The sequence below is a fragment of the Oryctolagus cuniculus genome, chromosome 6 (assembly GCF_051225735.1).
Source record: "Oryctolagus cuniculus isolate XC-2025 breed Fujian yellow rabbit chromosome 6, ASM5122573v1, whole genome shotgun sequence".
Lineage (NCBI taxonomy): Eukaryota > Metazoa > Chordata > Mammalia > Lagomorpha > Leporidae > Oryctolagus > Oryctolagus cuniculus.
In genome coordinates this window covers 26,966,119-26,987,528 of record NC_142872.1, presented here as the reverse complement: position 1 = coordinate 26,987,528, position 21,410 = coordinate 26,966,119, and the positions used below count along the sequence as shown (strand labels likewise).

The 21,410-nt window shown below is 39.8% G+C and overlaps 1 protein-coding gene and 1 long non-coding RNA gene across 7 annotated transcripts in view; one reads left to right on the top strand and one right to left on the bottom strand.

The window, feature by feature from the left end:
- Positions 1-21,410, top strand: part of LOC149126066 (uncharacterized) — a 142,415-nt gene that overhangs the window by 4,798 nt on the left and 116,207 nt on the right. For all 6 annotated transcript variants that reach the window (XR_016236156.1, XR_016236154.1, XR_016236157.1 and 3 more), the window contains exon 2: positions 6,266-6,424. This is a non-coding gene — a long non-coding RNA (uncharacterized LOC149126066). The remainder of the gene's footprint in view (positions 1-6,265; positions 6,425-21,410) is intronic.
- Positions 2,715-11,506, bottom strand: LOC108176466 (palladin-like). Its single transcript, XM_089335919.1, has 6 exons — positions 11,378-11,506; positions 10,858-10,972; positions 9,820-9,882; positions 4,921-6,348; positions 3,734-3,853; positions 2,715-3,639 (listed from the first exon to the last, which is right to left on the bottom strand). Exons 1-4 carry the CDS (start codon positions 11,383-11,385, stop codon positions 6,166-6,168), a joined length of 369 nt encoding a protein of 122 aa, XP_089192045.1. The 5' UTR covers positions 11,386-11,506; the 3' UTR covers positions 2,715-3,639; positions 3,734-3,853; positions 4,921-6,165.

The following is a 21,410-nucleotide window of genomic DNA, read 5'->3' as shown; positions in this document are numbered from 1 at the left end:
TTACAGGTGATCAGGTAGGTGTAATTTTCTTAGATGGTCAGATTTGATAATTGCTTCCAGGGCATGTAGACATTACTTAGTAGAAAAAGCATGCTAGACTTGATGAGTAGGTGTTTGCCTATGAAGTTTTATTTCAGGAATCTCCCAAAATATTATTTCACATCTGTTTACTGATAATTCAAATTCCAGTAACACAAAATCTTTCAATCTAAAATAGACTTACAATGCAAATGCAAGTGATAATAATAAAATAATAAGAACCAACACATAAAGCATTTAGTATGAGTAAGATATTTTGACTATTTTAAATGTGGCATGTGTGACTACTGTTTGGTTCTGCTTGAGAACCGGGTTTGATTAGGGTAGGAAAGAGTAGATACTATATTTGATATCTCTTAGTACTAAAATTTTGAGATACACCACACCAGCCAAGTAGGGAAAATTCTCAGAACAAATTTATGAATCCTCAGTTTTGTCTGCAGCAGGTTCTAAATGTATCACATTTGAGGAAGAATTTTAGTTCCACTTACTCTTTGTCTGTTGAGATATGTCTCTTCTTTTCTCTAAGTATTTGTAAGATAGGGCGGGTTGCCATATGGTACCGATGTACATCAAGACTATGGTAAAGTTCTTGATATTATAAAGGAATTAAGGATGATTTAGGGGGCTAGTACATCGGTGTAGCAGGTAAGGCTGCCACTTGCAGTGCTGGCATCCTATATGGGCGCTAGTTCGAGTCCCAGCTGCTCCACTTCCGATGCAGCTCTCTGCTATGGCTTGGGAAAACAGTAGTAGAAGAAATAGAAGTCCTTGGGCTCCTGCGTGTGTGTGGGAGACCTGGAAGAAGCTCCTGGTTCCTGGCCTTGGATTAGTGCAGCTCTGGCCATTGCAGCCAATTGCAGAGTGAACCAGTAGATGGGAGATCCCCCACCCCCACCCCGGCCTCTCCTTCTCTCTCTGTGTAACTCTAACTTTCAAATAAATAAATACATCTTTAAAATACATCTTTAAAAAAAGGAGAATGATTTAGGAAAAGTCAGTAGATCTTTTATGACATCATTCTCAACAAGTCAGAGTCTATATTTAATAATCTATGATGAATCTTTTTCTACCTTTTAATGTTTGGTTTGCTTTTATGAATGCTGTTTTAAATTTAATTATTTGTGTTCTATTTGAAAGGCAAAGAGAGAGGGAGTGAGAAAAGAGAAAGAAACAGAGATGTCTCATCTTCTGATTCACTCCTCAGATGCCTACAACAGCTGAGGCTGGGCCAAGTAGAAGTCAGGAGATGAGAACTAAACCCAAGTCCTCTCTGTGGGTGGCAGAGACCCAAGAACCTGAGCCATCACCTGCTGCCACCAGGATGCACATTAGCAAGAAGCTGGCATCAGAAGTGGAACTGGGACTTAAACCTAGGTATTCCAATGTGGGATGTGGGTGTTCCAAAAGATGTTTTAGCTGCTGTGCCGAAATCCATCCCTTTAATATTGTTTATGTTTTATCATAAATATGACTACTTGAGTGGTCTGGTTGCTTATTTGAGAAAAAAATTGCAGAATCTTACTTGAAAGAATCATTAAGATATCGAGTGGGAGGCCGGCACTGTGGCGTAGTAGGTTAAGCCTCTGCTTGTGGCTCTGGCATCCCATGTGGGTGCCAGTTTGTGTCCCAGCTCTTCCTCTTCTGATCCAGCTCTCTGCTGTGGCCTGGGAAAGTAGTGGAAGATGGCCCAAGTGCTTGGGCCCCTGCACCCACATGGGAGACCTGGAGGAAGTTCTCATCTCCTGGCTTTGGACTGGCTCAGTTCTGGCCGTTGTGGCCATTTGGGGAATGAACCAGTGAGTGGAAGACCTCTTTCTGTGTCTCGCCCTCTGTAACTCTGCCTCTAAAATCAATAACTCTCTTTTTAAAAGAAACCAAGTGGGTGATCCTTATTCTACCCTGCCCACAAAGACAACTTTTTCCTTTTCTCTGAATTATCAGTAAGGGTCTCTGGTAAATCATTCTAATGCCTGACACAAAATAGTAATTACTATCTTACTGAAACCTTTCCTGCTGCAGGGAAGGGACTTCCTGGTTCTGTTGTCATCAGTTAAAATAGGGCAGCTATTTAGCTGCTGCTCGTTCATTCTTTTCACATATGATCTTTGACTTTTAGAATGGAAGGATGGTGCTGTGTGCTTCTTCTAAAGTAGGAAGATCATATGTCTGCTGAAGCTCGTTTCTGCTATATCAACTGAGAAGGAAAGCGTCACATAGAGGATGAAAGGACTAAGGAGTAAAGCTTTGTGTAACTTAAGCAGCAGCAACCTGCTATGCCACAGTGCCTGCCTCCTGACTAAATTTTTTATTCTTCTCAGGCAAGAAATAGTAATAAACTCCATTGTGTTTGTAGTTATAGTCAAATTGATTACATTAATTTGGCTAATGTTCTCTGACTTTCTAGACATAGAGACATATTGACCTTTTTATTATCTGTTTTGGACACCTGAATGTAAGTGCCTACTCGACCTCAGACTTGTTGAGTAACTGTAGATAAGTTGCTTAAACTCTGAACTTTAATAGCAAACTAAACAATGACTGTAGTACTAGTTTACCAGCCTAAAGAAGACAGTTGCAGAGAGGCTCCAATGAAATGGGAAGTCCTACAAATAAAGGACTTCTGCGGGCACAATAAGCTTCTCAACCAGGTTCCAATATTTCTGAGAGAAGGATTATATTACTACTAATTTATTTTGCTTAGCACAGTATAGACCTTAGTAGATACTCAGTAAAGACATGTTAGCTTTTACAGATATTTTTCCCAGTACTTTTTTATAGATGATTCTATTAATTAAGATGATAATCGAATGAAAAATACTGGAATAAAAATTCAAGGTTTTCTAAAGTTTTAAAGGCTCACTGTTAAAATACAGATAGTCATAGAGAAAAGTTTTAGATATCAGTACAGGCCATTTTTCCAAGGTTAGCCTAACACAGAGATCAACAAATACATAGAATACGTTTAATAAATGTTTGTTAAGTAAATTGCACTCTTATTTTTGTCCCACACACTCATTCTTTTTGGATGTATGAAGATTTTTGTAAGTGTAGGTACTGCTCAGGCAATTTGGGATTCCAGAAGCTAAAGGAGTTCCTGGAGAGCAGGCCAGAAAATCATGGTTCTAGGCTTTTATTGGGTATAAACACTGGTGCTGATTAAGAAAACAGGGCAGTGAGAGAATATTCAGTGAAGTAATAGCTAATATTTGTTGAGTGCATACTATGTGCTTTACACACATTGCTCCCAGTTTGTCAGTCTCCAAATCCAAAATCTTTTGCTCATTGTCTTCCTTTTCATGTTTGTCTACAGAACCAAGAAAATTAATTGAACAGGTAGTGTTAGGTCTGCTTGTCCTTACCACTGTGGTTGCGGCTCAGAGGAATTTCCACTGATGGTACAGAAATCCCTTTTTGGATCTTGGGTCTCCTGTTCATTGTGACTGGCTGGTTCAGGAATCACTGGCAAAAGATTTGTGGCGGGATTGTCTGGATTGTTGTTGTAGCTGTCATTGTTCCAGGGAAAAGAGGCCAGTTTTGAAGAAGCTTTGCTCATGGGTAGCGTTGGAGAAATCTTTGATTTCTCTACCTCTTCTCCTTCTGAAAGATGTAATTAATAACCAGTTTAGTTGAAAACAGTCTTCCTCTTGGCTCAGGACTGAATTGGAACAAGAAGATTTTGAAGAGTGATTACCTGGGGAAACAAAGAGTTTTGCTGTAGAGATTGCAGTCCCCACCTCATTTTCTGCAATGCACTTGAACTCCCCAGAGTCTTCAGGAAATGCTTCTGTGATAATCAAGGTGCAGACCTCCTCTGGAAAAAGCAAGTTAAAAATGAAACAAGTAGTGTGGGAGGATGGCAGGAAGAATATGTAGTAGGAATAAATATAGTATTTCTGGGGGCGGCACTGTGGCCTATAGGGCTGCCATCCCATGTGGGCGCTGGTTCGAATCCTGGCTGCTCCACTTCCAATCCAGCTCTCTACTGTGGCCTGGGGAAGCAGTGGAGTATGGCCCAAGTCTTTGGGCCCCTGTACCCACATGGGAGACCCGGAGGAGTATGCTGGCTCCTAGCTTTGGATTGGCTCAGCTCCAGCCGTTGCATCCAATTGGGGAGTGAACTGGAAAGTGGATGACCTCTCTCTCCTTTTATTTCTCTCTCTCTCTGCTTTTCCTTCTCTGTGTAACTCTGAATTTCAAATAAGTAAATAAATAAATCTTTAAAAAATATAGTATTTCTGAGATTAAAAAAAAAAAACACTGGATTAGATATTTTGTCATCTACCTGGGCTCATGAAGCCTAAATCATGGTCCTTAACACCTGCTTCTCAGACACATCTGTTTTCCCTCCTAGGCTATGAATTTCTTGAAAGGGATTACATTTTAATTCTTGACTCCTAGATTTCTGTAGCTTTAGTGCTTAGCCTAAAGGTCCTATAGAAACCTTTTCTGAACTGACCTAAAAGTTACTGTCACCATAGTGCTTAGACCTGAGGGACACCATACCTGTTTCTTTTGGACAGTCAACAATCGGGATGTTTGATATCAGAACACCTGCTGACTGTTTCTGTGAATAGTTCACAAATCATAAATACTACGTGAAGCAAGGGCAGACATTTTCTAAGTCTGGTTCACGGTCTCCATAGTGCCAAGAACAGAACCCAGCCATGGACTGTGCTTGGGAAGCATACGCTGAATGCATACATGCGGCAGTACACTGATAAATCCCAGGTACCTGCTTCGTTTGTGATTTCAGCTTATGAGCTGACATAGGATAGCCTCAGAAGAGCTCATGAAGGCAACAGTGACTTAGGAGATAAAGGCTTCTGATGCTCATTTTAAATCTAATCAGTTATCAAGATTTCGGAAATGTGTACTTACCAGGAATAGATGATAAACATCCTTCTGAAAGATAAAACAAGAGGAAAGAGATAAATTACATGTTGGCTATTAATTTAGTTTGGAGAAGGGGCCATGTGTATATGAGAAATGGCTGGAGGTAAATACAAAACAAGTTTGACTTAATCCAGACTTACAGACTATAGATTTTGTAGAAATGCAGAAAAGGTGTTCAAAAGATTGAATAGCTGCCAGAATGCTAGAATGTAGTTTAAGTCTTAGTTCTACCATTAAATTTCTCTGTGGCCTTCTGAAAATTATTTCCCTGAACCTTGGGTCTTCATCTGTAACATGAAGGTATGACCAGATAAATTTGTTTTTTCAGAATGTACAGTATTGCTGAAATATAGATCCTAAGGTGGTATTTTTTTTCCGTGAAGAGAATCCTTCTTTCTTAATCTCTGACTGAAGTAAAATTTAATTTAATTTTATAAAATACTGTAGTATTCCTGTAGCAGAATGCACAAAAGTTAACAGTTGTCTTCTCTGAGTAATTCAGAATTATTATTTATTTTATATATTTTCCAGATTTATTATGAAAAATTTCCATGACATAATTTTTTTAAAAAAATGCTGTTTTTAAAAAGAAATATACTATCGTTTGTGTAATGGAGCTGTTTAAGCGGTATGCAAATATTCAGTTGTTCTGAATTAATATTTAAATGAACATATTTTCTTCATTTGGCATAAGATCTATCTTGAATATGAACTCTGGCTTCAGCATCTTTGTGACCTTGAGCAAGGTTTTTGGCATTTCTGAGTATAGTTTTCCTACTTATAAATGGGATAATAGCAATACTTAATAATATTTATGTGAATATTAAGTGAGGAGGTTTTTGTAAGGTATAAACTTCATGTTAATCATGAGGTATATTATTATACTTTATACCTTCCCCTAAGTTAATTATTTTGTAGGAGAATTATACAGTAAAATTAGAAAGGTATATATCAGTTTTCGTTTGTTTTGCCTATTAGGAAATATGTTTATTGTAACATTTTTTTTAGTTTATATAACAGGAACTCATTAGAAAGATATTTAAGATTAATTACAAAAATAAAAAAACTATTCTTTCACAGTTATTAAAATTATGTTTTCATTAAAACGAATAGCTACCTTTTCTGTTTTGGTTGTTTTGTTGATGCAATCATTCATATTAGAATAGCAGTTATTAAGCCTATATCAAATCAGCTAGTCAACTACTTTAAAACATTAATCAAATTTCAAAGCTAATGGGAATTAAAAGCAACTGAAAAGCTTGCGGTGATACTTGTCCTTAGAATCCGGAAGTCATCTGAATTGGCTATCTGCTCTTTGTCTCTGTACCAGTGAACTTGAGCTGTGGTTGTGGCCTGGATTCGGCATTCAAAGACGACAAACTGACCTCTGATTGTAGAGATGTCTTGAAGATGCTGAAAAACAAACACAGAATGCTTACAGTGGAAGAAATGATTGCCTGATAGACAGTGATTTGAGATGCCAATCACAGTAAGCGTGCATGCTTTTCCATCCTTAGTACTGACAACTGACTGAACCTTAATCAACATTGAGCTGCTGAGCATTCTTTTAGACTTAATTATATGTTTTACAATCAGGTACTTATTTTTATCCTAACTTAATACAGTTAGGTTTAATGAAAAAGTTGTTATTCACTTAATGAAGAAGCTTTTTTCAAGTTAAGAAATAGCATAGTTGAAAAGTCTTTGTTTTGTGGAATTTGACCTTTTTGGTGAGTGCATATCTAGTCACAGATACAGTCTTTTTTTTTTTTTTTTAATATTTATTTACTTATTTGGAAGGCAGAGTTACAGAGAGAGAGAGAGAGAAAGAGAGAGACAGAAAGAGTGACCTTCAATCTGCTGGTTCATTCCCAAAATGGCTGCAGTGGCCAGCCCTGGCCTGGGCAAAGCCAGAAACCAGGAGCTTCTTCTGGGTTACTCACATGCGTGTAGGGGCCCAAACATTTGGGCCATCCTCGGTTGCTTTCCCAGGTACATTAGCAGGGAGCTGGATCAGAAGTTGAGTAGTGGGAACTGGAACCATCATGCATATGAGATGCTGGCATCGCAGGCTGCGGCTTTACCCGCTCTTCCATAACCCCTGACCCATAGATTTAGTCTTTATTATTGGTCACAGTAGATTGGACACTCTGGAAATTTTTTTTAAGAACTCTGAAACATTGGCCGGCGCCGTGGCTCAATAGGCTAATCCTCCACCTTGCGGCGCCGGCACACCGGGTTCTAGTCCCGGTTGGGGCGCCGGATTCTGTCCCGGTTGCCCCTCTTCCAGGCCAGCTCTCTGCTATGGCCAGGGAGTGCAGTGGAGGATGGCCCAGGTGCTTGGGCCCTGCACCCCATGGGAGACCAGGAAAAGCACCTGGATCCTGGCTCCTGCCATCGGATCAGCGCGGTGCGCCGGCTGCAGCGGCGGCCATTGGAGGGTGAACCAACGGCAAAAGGAAGACCTTTCTCTCTCTGTCTCTCTCTCTCACTGTCCACTCTGCCTGTCAAAAAAAAAAAAATAATAATAATAATAAAAAAAAATAATAAGAACTCTGAAACATGATTTAAAGGCCTTAGCCCAAAAATCTCAACCCTTTCATTGGGTAGTTGAAGCTACTGTAGGAACTTGGAAAAGATTCCCCTGGGAGTGCTTGTTTAATGCAGTGGTCAAGGTGTTTTTTGAGATGCCTTCATCCTAAATCTTTTGCCTGGGTTTGAGTCCTTCATCCTAAATCTTTTGCCTGGGTTTGAGTCCTGGATTATGCCCTATTCCAGCTTCCTTTTGTTGAATACTGTGGAAGGCAGCAGGTGATGGTTCATTTATTTGGGTCCCTATCACCCGTGTGAGTTCTCAGCTCCTGGCTTTGGTTGACAAAGCTATGTGCGCAAGAAGTATTTTGGACATGAATTCTGGCCCCAGCATTTACTATCCTTGTGACCTTGAGAAATATTTTTTTAATTTGCATTTTTGATTCCAGTTTTCTTACTTATAAGTGGGATAATAGCACTTACTTCAAAATGTGCTATTTAGGGGAGTAAACCAGTGGGTGGACAACCTCTATCTAGTTCTCTGCCTTAAAACAAAATAAAACAAAACAAAACAAAACAAAACAAACCACCTCTCTGAAACCCAAATTCTTCACCTGTGAAACAGGGCTAGCAAAACACTCAGCCTACCTTGAGGTTTTGAAGCTCATTTCAGATATTAAAAAAAAATCTAAAAACATTCTGTAAAGAATAACAGTTTTATTGATGGGGCTGGCATTGTGACAGCAAGATAAGCTGCTGCCTGTGATGCCAGCATACTATATTGGAGTGCCAGTTCAGGTCTGGACTTCCTGCTGTGTACCTGGGAAGGCAGAGGTAGATGACCTAAGCACTTGGGCACCTGTCACCCACATGGAAGACATGGATAGAGTTCTTGGCTTTGGTTTGGCCCAACCCTGGCCATTGCAACCATCTGGGAAGTAAAGCCGTGAATGGAAGATCTGTCTCTCTTCACTCTCTCCTTCAAATAAACAGATAAATAAATTTGAAAAAAGGTATATTGGTATATAAGAAGTGTTTATTAACTATAGCTATTTTATTCTCACAATGCATTAATGAATGTATGAATTAATTACCCCTTAAATTATGATCTCCTTTTTTCTCCTGCCCCCAACTTTAGGATCCTATAGAGTCTGAAATTATATTTGAGATTATAGCTTAGCCTTGAGACCGGAGAGGAAGTGTCTGGGGTCCTTTTATCATGTGAAGCCCAAGTGAGGTATATGGAGCAGCCTAGCCTGAATCTTGATGCCTAGAGCTGTATTTTGTAGGGAACGAATACAAAAGTGTGGAAATAAATGATACATGTTCCTGATAGTATTTGCTGAAATCGAGCTTCTAGAAACAATATCAGTGTTACTCTTAATGATTTTTTTTTTAATTTCTCATACTGTATATGATACAGGTTAAGTTCTTGCCCTCGTTTTATACTTTGGACCATTTCTATCAGATCTGGTAACAGAGACAGAGAGACAGAGAGACAGAGAGCCTAGAGAAGGCTCAACCCTAGCTTTGATTTGAATCCTGCTGTTCGGTCATTAAATCCCTTCCTTCCTTCCGTCCTTCCGTCCTTCCGTCCTTCTTTCCTTCTTTCCTTCCTTTTTAATATTTATTTGTTTATTTGAAAGTCAGGGTTACAGAGAGGCAGAACCATTCTATGGTTCACTCCCCAGTTGGCCGCAATGCCTAGAGCTGTACTGATCCAAAGCCAGGAGCCAGGAGCTTCTTCTAGTTCTCCCACGTGGGTGCAGGGGCCCAAGGATCTGGGCCATCTTTCATACTGCCTTCCCAAGGCCATAGCAGAGAGCTGGCTCTGAAGTGGAGTGGCCTGGACTGGAATCAACACCCATATGGGATGCCGGCACTGCATGCGGCAGCCTTACCCGCTACGCCATAGTGCTGGCACCTGGGTGGTTTTGAATTTTGTTGCTAGTAGGTGACGAGAGGGTGACTTAGACCTCACTGTGATCTCTAAGCAGGCGGTAGCTATTACTTTGCTCCTTGACTTCTTCAGACAGACATCAAAAGGCTTATTAGGAGAATCTGACTGAATCTTGAGGCCAGGAGGAGCATAGTCTCCTTGGAAAGGATGGTGTAAACGGAGCCCTGCAGAGGCACAGAGCAGAAGCCTAACCAGGACAGTGTAAACCTGAGTTGCTCTGTGACGTTGAGCAGATCATCTCACCTTTGCTCGGTGTGTTTTCTCATATGTAAAATTGATAATAATCCTCACAGTTCTTTTCTGGCTTCGTCTTTCCTTCTTTTAACCTCTTTGACAGTATCTGCAGTTTATTTATAAAAGCGAAACTCTATTATGTGGTATGAATTGGTTACCTTGGTGAACACAGGGGCTGCAACACAGGTAGATCCTGACACACTACTGCAGGGACTCTGCATCTGGTTTAAGGAATAAACGAGAACACGAAGCTGTCATAAGAAGTGTCACTGCTGCTACCAACCATTTCCTAAATTTCCTTTTTGAAAAGAATAATACTTTTTTTTTTTTTTTTTTTGACAGGCAGAGTGGACAGTAAGAGAGAGAGACAGAGAGAAAGGTCTTCCTTTGCCGTTGGTTCACCCTCCAATGGCCACTGCGGCTGGCGCACTGCGGCCGGCGCACCACGCCTATCCGAAGGCAGGAGCCAGGTACTTACCCTGGTCTCCCATGGGGTGCAGGGCCCAAGCACTTGGGCCATCCTCCACTGCCTTCCCGGGCCACAGCAGAGAGCTGGCCTGGAAGAGGGGCAACCGGGACAGAATCCGGTGCCCCGACCAGGACTAGAACCCGGTGTGCCAGCGCCGCAAGGCGGAGGATTAGCCTACTGAGCTGCGGCACCGGCCAGAATAATACTTCTAATTTAAATGTTAGTTGGGTTGTCTGCACCAATACAACCCTTACTTCTTCTGGCATTCCATCAGCACCAATGCTAAAATAAAACCTTGGGCAATTACATTTGAGAAATGGGTACTGGTAAGTATTTACAGACTGTATATGAGTATTAAAGGCTTAAATAACTTTTAAATTTTACAGACTAATTTTTTTTCTTTCGCCACATAGTTCTTTTTGGATCTTCTGAGGTTTTCAAAAAAGCATCTCCCTCTTTTTTAATTAAAAGAGAATTCATTCCTTGGATAGTTGGAATACTCTTATGAGACTGAGCCCCTAGAAAACAACTGTTTTTTACAGCCTGGCTCATAGACAAATGGTCATACCATAGAGCTATCATGGAATTATTTCTGAGACTCAAGGATTTCTTTCTTGTTCTTTCTGAGGTCATGCAGCTACAATCAAGAAGATTGCACTAATTCCTCCTTATCTTGGACTATGTTTTCATTACCAAGACTGTCTGCAGGGCTTAAAGGTGAACCTACCTTCTGGTGGTCAATACACAATGGTTGAACTAATGTAGAAAAGCTTGATCTGATGTTGGAGTTTTCATTAACTGGGGAATTGATGGTCAGAGAAACTCTAGTGATCTTCTTTATTCTATAGGGGAAACAAAATCAAGCACAATGTAGTGAAAGAAAGATGACTGTGATAGTTTTATTATATAAATTTGAAGGTAGCACTTTTTAAATCTATAGCCCTCATTTTTCTCTGGATTTGTGTAATGATTTCAGTGCCTTTTTTTCTTTTAAAACAATTGTGAATGACTTATGGCTCCTAATAGTTTCATTTTACATTTCCTTTATCTATGTTCAGTAACCAGTGAGCTATTATTAAATACTTAAATTGTCCAGAAGAATTAACTTATAAAGCAGATATTCATTTCAGAGTTGCTTTGGGAAGTGGTAGAGCTGTGTGTGTGTGTGTGTGTGTGTGTGTGTTTAAAGTGGAATTTCCCCTACATTCTTATGCAAGAAATGTCCATCCACCTGTGATTGCACTTACCCTGACATTCTGGTAGCATATTGCCTGTACAATCCCAGTGGTAAAACTTTCTTTCTTTCTTTTCTTTTTTCTTCTCCTCTTCTCTTTTCTTTTTTCCTTTTCTTTTCTTATTTTTACTTCCTCAGGCACCTACAAGAAATAAAAGAAATTCTAGCTAAATCTCACTGGGATTTAACAAAATGTAGCTTAAGTGTATTGTTTTAGCACTAGGACTGCAGTCACTTTAACAGATATTTACCTTCATAGAATTATGGCACTTGAACCTAGAAGAGGTATTGAGTCAGTTCCCAAAAATATTTAAGAAGACTTAATGTCTGTGAATTTAGGTTTACATTTAAAGTCTTTAGCATGTTATAATCAGTAATCTATTGATTGCTGTGTTTATTATTTTTTTAAAAGATTTTATTAATTTTACTTGAAAGTTAAGAGTTACACAGAGAGAGGAGAGGCAGAGAGAGAGAGAGAGAGAGAGGTCTTCCATATGCCAGCTCACTCCCTAGATGGCCGCATCTGAAGCCTCCTCTGGGTCTCCCACGCGGGTGCAGGGGCCCAAGGACTTGGGCCATCTTCTACTGCTTTCCCAGGCCACAGAAGAGAGCAGGATTGGAAGTGGAGCAGCTGGGTCTCGAACTGGTACCCATATGGGGTGCTGGCGCTTCAGGCCAGGGCGCTAACCCACTGCACCACAGTACCAGCCCCTGCTGTGCTTATTATAAAGAAGGATGTTGTCCTAGTCCTTTGGGGCTGCTATACTAGGATACTTTAGATTGGGTGATTTTTAAGCAATAGAAACTTATTGTTCATAGTTCTGGAGAATGAGAGACCCAAGATTAAGTGCTAGCAGATTCGGGGTTTTGAGAGGGCTCTCTGCTTCATAAATTGTGTCTTATTTTCACGTCTCAGCACATCAGAACCCAGGGAAAGGAGCTCCTTTGAGTCTTTTTCATAAGGGCACTGATCCCTTTTATGATAATAGAGCCCTCCTGACTTGGTCGATTCCCAAAGACCACCTCTCTTAATATAATCACCCTAGATATTACGTCTCAGTTAAAGAGTTTTAGCAGAACATCATTCAGCTGAGAGCAGGTATTGTCAATGTTCATATTATCTCTGTGATGATGTATGAGAGAAAGGTAGCTCAATTGTTAGTATCAAGTGTAATTGGGTTTCTTCTCTGTTACCACCTGTGTTTTCGTTTGTGGTAGATATTTGAAAGTTTAGAACTCTCTTCAAAACCAGTACTTCAACAGATTAAAGATCACCTGAACTTGTGACCTGATACTTTTTTTTCCCTACTGTCTTGGTTTATTTACCTAAAGCCAACATTAAGGTCACATGGCCCTACATGTTATTTCCAGGCAGAAGAGGTAGATTGGAAGATGTAGACTAGGTTGAGTAACAAAATACTCTAATTTCTAGAAAGCCATTGGTTTACAGAAACGGAATATTAGAAATTTTTATACCTACTTCAAAAATTCCAGGCCATAAGGTTATTATACTACAATGCTTTAGTGGGAAAAAAATAATTCTCACTAAAAAGTCTTTTACATAGTGTTTGATACTCTAATTAGGACTAGATTTATCTAATCTCCTCCTAATCCCAAACATAGTCCCTTAATACTTCAGTCTTTTTCCAGTTTTTTTTTTTTTTTTTTTTTGACAGGCAGAGTGGACAGTGAGAGAGAGAGACAGAGAGAAAGGTCTTCCTTTGCCGTTGGTTCACCCTCCAATGGCCGCCGCGGCCGGCGCGTTGCGGCCGGCGCACCGCGCTGATCCGATGGCAGGAGCCAGGAGCCAGGTGCTTTTCCTGGTCTCCCATGGGGTGCAGGGCCCAAGCACCTGGGCCATCCTCCACTGCACTCCCTGGCCACAGCAGAGGGCTGGCCTGGAAGAGGGGCAACCGGGACAGAATCCGGCGCCCCGACCGGGACTAGAACCCGGTGTGCCGGCGCCGCTAGGCGGAGGATTAGCCTAGTGAGCCGCGGCGCCGGCCTCTTTTTCCAGTTTTTAAAGCCCTTTATCTAGGGGCTGATGCTGTGGTATAGCAGGTAAAACCACAACCTGCAGTGCTGGCATCCCATATGGGCTCTGGGTTCGAGTCCCTAGTGGTGCACTTCTGATCCAGCTCTCTCTATGGCCTGGGAAAACAGTAGAAGATGGCCCAAATCCTTGGGCCCCTGCACCCCCATGGGAGACCTGGAGGAAGCTCCTGGCTCCTGGCTTTGGATCGGCTCAGCTCTGGCTGTTGCAGTCATTTGGGGAGTGAATCAGCAGATGAAAGACCTCTCTCTCTGTTCCTGCCTCTGCCTTTCTGTAACTCTGCCTTTCTGTAACTCTGCCTTTCTGTAACTCTGCCTTTCAAATAAATAAATCTTTTTTTTTAAATAAAGTCCTTTATCAAAGTTTTGTAAACAAGTCACATACACACATACACACACAGGTGATGTAAAAAGATTTGTTAATTATATTTCATGTTCTATTTCTACAGGAGAGTGACTATATAATATACATTATAACTTAAACTGTCCATGTCCATTATATTTATTTCTTCTTGTGTATATAGTGTTTTACAATAAATTTGTGGGATTAAAATGTATGTAAGAACTGGAGCTGATTTTTTTTTTGGTAAGAGTTAGTTGTTTTTTCATTTATTTTTTTAAAAAGATTTATTTATTTATTTGAAAGGCAGAGTTACAGAGAGGTAGAGGCAGAGAGAGAGAGAGAAAGGTCTTCCATCTGCTGATTCACTCTCCAAATGGCTGCAATGGGCAGAACTGGGCCTATCTGAAACTAGGAGCCAGTAACTTTTTCTGGGTCTGCCACACAGGTTCAGGGTCTGAAGCACTTGGGCCACTACTGCTTTCCCAGGCCCTAGCAGGGAGCTGGATCAGAAGTGGAACAACCAGGACTCGAACCGGCAGCTCTGTGGGGTGCTGGCACTGTAGGTGGTGGCTTTACCCACTGTGCCACAGTGCGGACCGGTTTTGTTTTTTTTTTTTTCATTTTTAAAGAACTGATGGACATTCTTTTTTTTTTTTTTTTATAAGGATTGATGCCCTAGATAATTTTTTTAATGAATAAAAAATTCACAATCAAACCTGAATTGGTCAGTTTTTATGATGGTTTCTGTGCCAAGACCCCAGGAGCAACACAAAGGAATTTGGAGTTAGCTGATGCAAATCAAATAAAAAGCTCAATAATGAATAATGATAATAGATACTGTTTTAATGGCGTAAAACTTTGTTAACATTAATGTTATAAAATATTGCCAATGACATCACGAGCTAACACATGATCACTCAGCAGACTATTAGAAGTGAGTGTTGGAGGATGAGAATGATGGCACAGTGGGTTAAGCACCTGCTTGGGGACACCTGCTTCCCATGTCACAGTGACTGGGGTCCAGTCCTGCCTCTGTTTCTGGTTTAGCTTCTAGCTAACGCATCAGGGATGTGACAGAACCTAAATATTTGTGTTCCTGCCACCCATGTGGGAGACCCAGATGGAGTGCCTGGCTCCTGGCATCCACCCTGGTCCAGCCCAGACATTTGGGGAGTGAACGAGGGAATGGAAGAGCTCTTTACCTCTCTCTCTCTCTGTCTCTCCCTCTCTGCCTCTTTCTTTGTTACTTTGCCTTACAAATCAGTAGATCTTTAAAGAAGTAAATGTTAGAAGTAAGTAAGGAGACAGAAGCTTAACTGGCATAAGAACACTTCCTGCACAGAATGATTTTCAACTGAACCTTGAAGAATGTTTAACAGTGAAAAAAATGAGTTGCTTATGAGTATGAGTTAGGGATTTGGGTTATGAGTGAATGGTCGTGAGGGACAGATAGAGAAGAGAAGCAAGCAACTTTTTTGTAACATTAACCTGTGCTAGATATTGTGCTTTTCCTTTGTCTCATGGGTGGGAAAGAAGCCTGTGACCATAAAATGGTGTCAAATACTCTGGTGCTTGAATTTATCATTAGGTATTGTAAGCTTCCCTGTAAGTCTCAGTTTCCCCATCTGTAAAGCAGCATGATAATAGTGTTTATTTCTAGGGTTGTTTTGAGGATTAAATGAGATAGCCCACAAAAGTGCTTAATTCATACATGACATATCAAGCATTCAATAAATGCTAGCCACTCTTATTGCAATGGTTGTGGTTACATGTAGATCCAGGTGATGATTTACCTTTCCTCAGAGCTTTCTAACCTAGACCTTCCTGATATTTTCTTCTTTTGTGAACTTAGAATGTCTATAATATACTTTTATTTTTAATCCTTTACTATCATGTGCTTTCTTTTGGAAGCTCCTTTAGATCAGCAGTCTCTTCATATGTCTCCCATTTATGAAGTGTCTAGCCCAGTGTTGAACACACAGTACCTACTGAGTTGGCTGATTCCACATTTTATTACATAGGGGGATGCCATTATTAGTTTTCTTAGGAGGTATGTATTGCTTTGTGCTGTTTCTCTCAACTCTGCTCCACAAATAAAAGCAATTTCTATAGAAAGATTCCTCCTTATGACCTTGGCAGGAAATCCTAACATCACACCAGCCATCTTAGGTGAAGTTAACCAATCATAGAACTGCAGTTGGGGGCTGGTGCTGTGGTGCAGTGGGTTAATGCCCTCGCCTGAAGCGCCGGCATCCCATGTGGGCACCGGTTCTAGTCCTGGCTACTCCTTTTCCAATCCAGCTCTCTGCTATGGCCTGGGAAAGCAGTAGAAGACGGCCCAAGTCCTTGGGCCCCTGCACCCATGTGGGAGACCCAGAAGAAGCTCCTGGCTCCTGGCTTCGGATTGGCGCAGCTCTGGCCATTGCGACCATCTAGGGAGTGAACCACCAGATGGAAGACCTCTCTCTCTCTCTCTCTCTCTCTGCCTCTCCTCTCTCTGTGTAACTCTGACTTTCAAATAAATAAATAAATCTTGAAAAAAAAAAAAAAAGATCTGCAGACCAAGACAGGCATGAGAAATCTCATCCAACATCTTCAGAGAACAAAAGTAAAGTTCCAAGAGGTAATATTACCTATTTGTTCAAAAGTCACACAATCTGTTGGTAGAAGAGCAAGGATTAGAATCCAAGTCTCTTGTATTCCATGCATTACAAGCAGGTATGTAGTAAATGAACTTTTTATAGCCAGATTAATTTGAAACTGTGGATATTCACCTGCATCATTGAGGCTGTATTGATTTTCTCCCTTTTATTAGGGTACAGTGTATTTTTTGTTCTGGATTCACTGAAAGGATGAAAAAGTCCTAAGACTTTTTGTGTAAGCTCCATGAGATGGGAGACTGAACTGTTTTGTTCAGTCCTATATCTCTACAGCCAAGAATAGTGTCAGGCTTGGGAGATGTTCAGTATGTGTTTGTTAAATGAATGAATTAGCTTTGTTGACATTATAGCTTGAGATGTCAGTTGAGAATATTTGTGATTTCCAGAGAGTCAAACCTTTACATAGGAGACTTTAGAGAGAGACCCTATAAATACAGGGAAACTCTGGCTCTGATAGAAGGATAAAAATGAAATGCTTCCACCCATGGGAAGAAAAGGATTAAGAGTGTATGCATGAAACTTATGGAAATTTTTCGAAGAAACGTACCTTATATGTAAATATAAGGTCAGTTGGTGCCAGAGGCTAAAACTTCCTCTAAGTCACTTGACACATCTCAAGGGAGAAGATAGAAAACATCAGCAGAATAGTTTTGATGGTGGCTGGGTTTCAGGTTTTTTTTTTTACTTCCTTGAAATTTTTCTCTGTGTACAGGCTGATAGGAAGGAAAAAGAGAAAATTCAGTCTTGATAAAGAGAAGGTCATAGTTGGCCTCCTAACATTCTTGATGTTTCTTATTGTAATCATTGATAATTAAACTTCATGAAACTTAGTGAAATAAGCCAGTCCCCAAAAGACAAATACCATATGTTTTCTCTGATATGTGGTAACTAGTAGAGTACCAGAAATGTAATTTATAGGAGTGAAATTGACATTTAAGTTTTGATGATTGTTTATAGCCCTTGTCTCTACTGATGAGGAACAGTGGTTTTTTTTTTTGTTTTTGTTTTTTTTTGTTTTTGTTTTTTTTTTTTACCTGTTTGTTGCTTAGTGTAGGGTCAATCTTATGAGTATAAAGTAGACTGAAAGTTGATCATTGTAAAGATTCAGAGAGGGAATAAGAGAGGAAGGAAAAAGGGTCAGAGTGTGGGCTGGAGGGAAAGGTGGGAAGCATCAGCATGTTCCTAAGTCTATATATATGGAATTTGTTTGCCTTAGATAAAATTCAAAAAAGAAAATTTCATGGAAAAGACATCAGGCAGTCCATGCTGTAATTTAATCCATGAGTTGTAGAGGTCAATTAGGACTTCCTGTCTCATGTCCTTGATTTTCCAACCAATGAAAGACTGATAACTATGGAACCTAGAAATGCCTTGAATCTGACTTTGGGTATTCCATGAGTTAAATAATCTGTGTCTGAAGATTGAATGGAAATGATTAATACTATAGAGAGGCCAGGAAGTGTGGGGGATAGAGCACCAATTAAACCAATTAAATTTATATTCTGATTTTAGATCTGTCATTAATTAATTACAATTTTCATTAAGAACTTTGGGTTCTCAGTTATTCCATATCTAATGAGAAGTCAGAAAGTAGATGGTCTCTAAGGTTTCTCCTGTGTCTAGTATTTGCTGTTTTAAAACATTTTTTAAGAATACCATGATCTGATCATGCTTTCAAATCTCTAAATTTTAAAATTAGCAGAAGAGATGAAATTCCATTGGAGGCTAAGAGGAGGAAAAATGAACACTGGCACTAAAAGCAAAAGTAGTCAGTACTTGGGCAGTGGCTTTGACTGATACACTGGAATGCAGAGGTTTGAAAGATGAGGAGTTAAGCTGAGATATTACTCAAGAGATTAAAAATGTTACTTATTTATAAAAACAAATCTTTTGGAACTTATTTGAGAAAGGGACATAACCAAACCAAACATGAAAAGAAATAGTTTCTGAAGGAAAAGTTGACCTTAAATATTGGGTTCTTTTGCTAAAGACACTATAATGTTTACATTTTATTCCCCTGTATTTTCCTCTTAAAAGAAAGAAAAGGAGGTTTTCAAAGAGACAAAAACCACTTTGCTTGACTGCTGTGAAAATACCACACTCCAGAATATCAAAATGAAAATATAGATCCAGAATACGTGCAGGCCCTCTATGTGACCTGTCCTGAAGTGTTCTTTCTTGATTTTAGGTAGCGCAGAGGATGTCCTTGAGAGAAAAAATAGCTAGGAATTTTACTTTGGTGATGAGTTATGCTAGAAGGCTTCATGTCTCACGTAAATGGTAACCTTTGCTGAGTGTAACCCTAGCTCTTTGTAAAGAGAACAGAATTAGACTCCACCAAATGACAAGTCCAAGACCTTGGCAATCTTACTCTGGAAAGATGACAAGATACATAGATATCATACAAATGAACAATTGATGATGCCCTTATAACACTGCCTGAATAGCTAGGATAGCTGCAAGAGTTACACCAGCTCCATGGATATTATGTAGGTTCAGTGGTCTGGAAAATAGGAATTAGATCTAGTTAATATGAACAACTGAAGGATCTGGTGGTAGCTCTATTAGGAAAAAAAATGGAGGAAAGAAACGGGATTATCTAGCGAAGTTCAACATTTAAACTGTTTTAAAATGTCACACTAGTGAGAATAATTTAAATTCACACAATAAGCTAAACTTAGTTCATTTTTTAAAATGTTACTTATTTGATTTTATACTAAAGTTAATTGCAGAGTTCTGTTTTCTTTCATTTGCTATCTTATGATTTAGTGTTTATTTTAAATATTAATTTACCTTCTGTTTGGTAACAGATGCCAAACTAAGTAACCTTTATTCACATAAGTTAATTAATTTTAAGTGTCCACAAAGCAACAGATACTACGAAAGACATTTTTTATTTTATAATAAACCTAACAGGGCAAGAATAGGTAGAAAAATTAGTTGAAGAAAGAGGTATTAAATCATAAAAGGTGTTGTGTGCATGTGTGATGATTTCTATTACAATCTGAACAAATCCAGTTTCTGTTCCCTGAGGCCCAGTGATATTGGTCCTGCAATAATAAATGGGTTTGCCTTGTAAACATACTTAAGCTGTTTAAAGAGAAAAGGGTGTTATTTGACATCAGCTAAGTAATTTTTTTCATTTTTTAAGAAGATTATTTATTTATTTGAGAGGTAGAGTTATATATAGAGAGAGGGAGAGGCAGAAAGAAAGGTCTTTCATCCTCTGATTCACTCTTCAAATGGCTGCAATAGCCAGAGCTGAGCCAATCCAAAGCCAAGAGCCAGGAGCTTCTTTCTGGTCTCCCATGTGGGCGCAGGGGCCCAAGCATTTGGGCCATCTTCAACTGCTTCCCCAGGCCTTAGCAGAGCTGGATTGGAAGAGGAACAGGAACTGGCATCTCTATGGGATGCTGGTATTGCAGATGGAAGCCTAGCCTACTGTGCCACAGCACTGGCCCCCAACTAAGTATTTTGATACTGATTTTGAAAAAGCTCTCCACAAAGTTTTGTTACATGGGAAGTTCTAAAGATGTACATCACCATTTATTTCTTCCCCAGTTTATCTAGACCATTTTATAGCAATTTTAGTTTTTCTATTTATCTTGATTATTTACTATACAGCTTTTATGATTTTCTCTGTTCATTTCTCTTTTTTGATTTTCAGAAAAAACAATTATCTTTTTTGTTTTCAATATACTAAGCTAGTGTCAAGGGTGAGCTATTCATTTCTAGATGACTAGAGATTTTGTTTGACCACACATAGAGCTTTGCCTCTTCCTCAGTCTTTTGTCACATTTCTTGATTTTACACAGTGCCAAAAATTATAATTTTTAAAATTTTTACTTGCTTTCATTTTATTTGAAAGGCAGAGAGGGAGGGAGGGAGGGAGGGAAGGAGGAAGGGAGAGAGAGAGAGAGAGAGAGAGAGAGAGAGAGAAAGAGAGCCAGCCAGAGAGAGATTTTCCATCTGTTAGTTCACTTCCCAAATGCTTGCAACACCTGGATCTAGGATAGGCCAAAGCCAGGAGCCTGGAACTCCATCTGGGTCTCCCACATGGGTACCAGGAACTCAGATATTTGAACCATCACCTGCTGGGTGTAAGCATAGTTGCTGGGACTCAATTGGGTGCTCTGATATGGGAGGTGGGTGTTCCAAGTAGTGATTTAAGTGTCCAATGCTTGCCCTTCCCCTGGCATTATTAATTATCTGTCTCTCTATGTTAGAGCAAAATACTCCTGGTTCTCATGGTTCCTCCAATAGCTAAATGATGTTGATGTAAAACCATTTACTCTATGAAGTTATTATAAAAAATAATTATTGATTTCTGTTTGGATATCTATGTAGCTCAACTCTTACAGTACTTGTTTGTTCTCAAGTCCGCACAGTTCAAGGCTTTTCTCAGATGGCTTCTCCATCAAGGGATAAGATGCCTGGCCAAGAGTTAGGAATGTTTCTACTTCCTCCCTCTGATGCTGAGATCCTAGTGGACTTGGAAACAACTGAGACATATCTCAAAACTCTTGTTTATTGGGAGGATATTCTAGGGTCCATGGTTTCTCTCCTGTGGCTTGATGTTTCCAGTAAGGAATGTAATAACAGCTTGCTCGGCACTTCACCGCTGATCCATCTGTTGGCAACTGGGGCCGGATAATGTATTTCCAAGATGATTCTTCATGCACATGTCTTGGACCCTGGTACAACATTGGTCAGTCTCTCTGTGACACACACTCTTTCTCTGTCTGTCTCTCCATGGTGTCACATCAATCAGGGCCTCTTCATGTGACTTGGTTTTCTCACAACATGATGACTTCAGGGTAGTTGGGTTTTTCCCTTGGAAGCTTAGGATTTCAAAAACAAGTATTCTAAGAGCTTTCTCTTTCTTTGAAATAAGTATTTCTCCCACTTGGTTTTATTGTAATTTCTTGGACCCTCAATTATAGCAATTCAAGAACTAGTTTTAAAAGACCCGGTTTGTAGAATTATTTTAT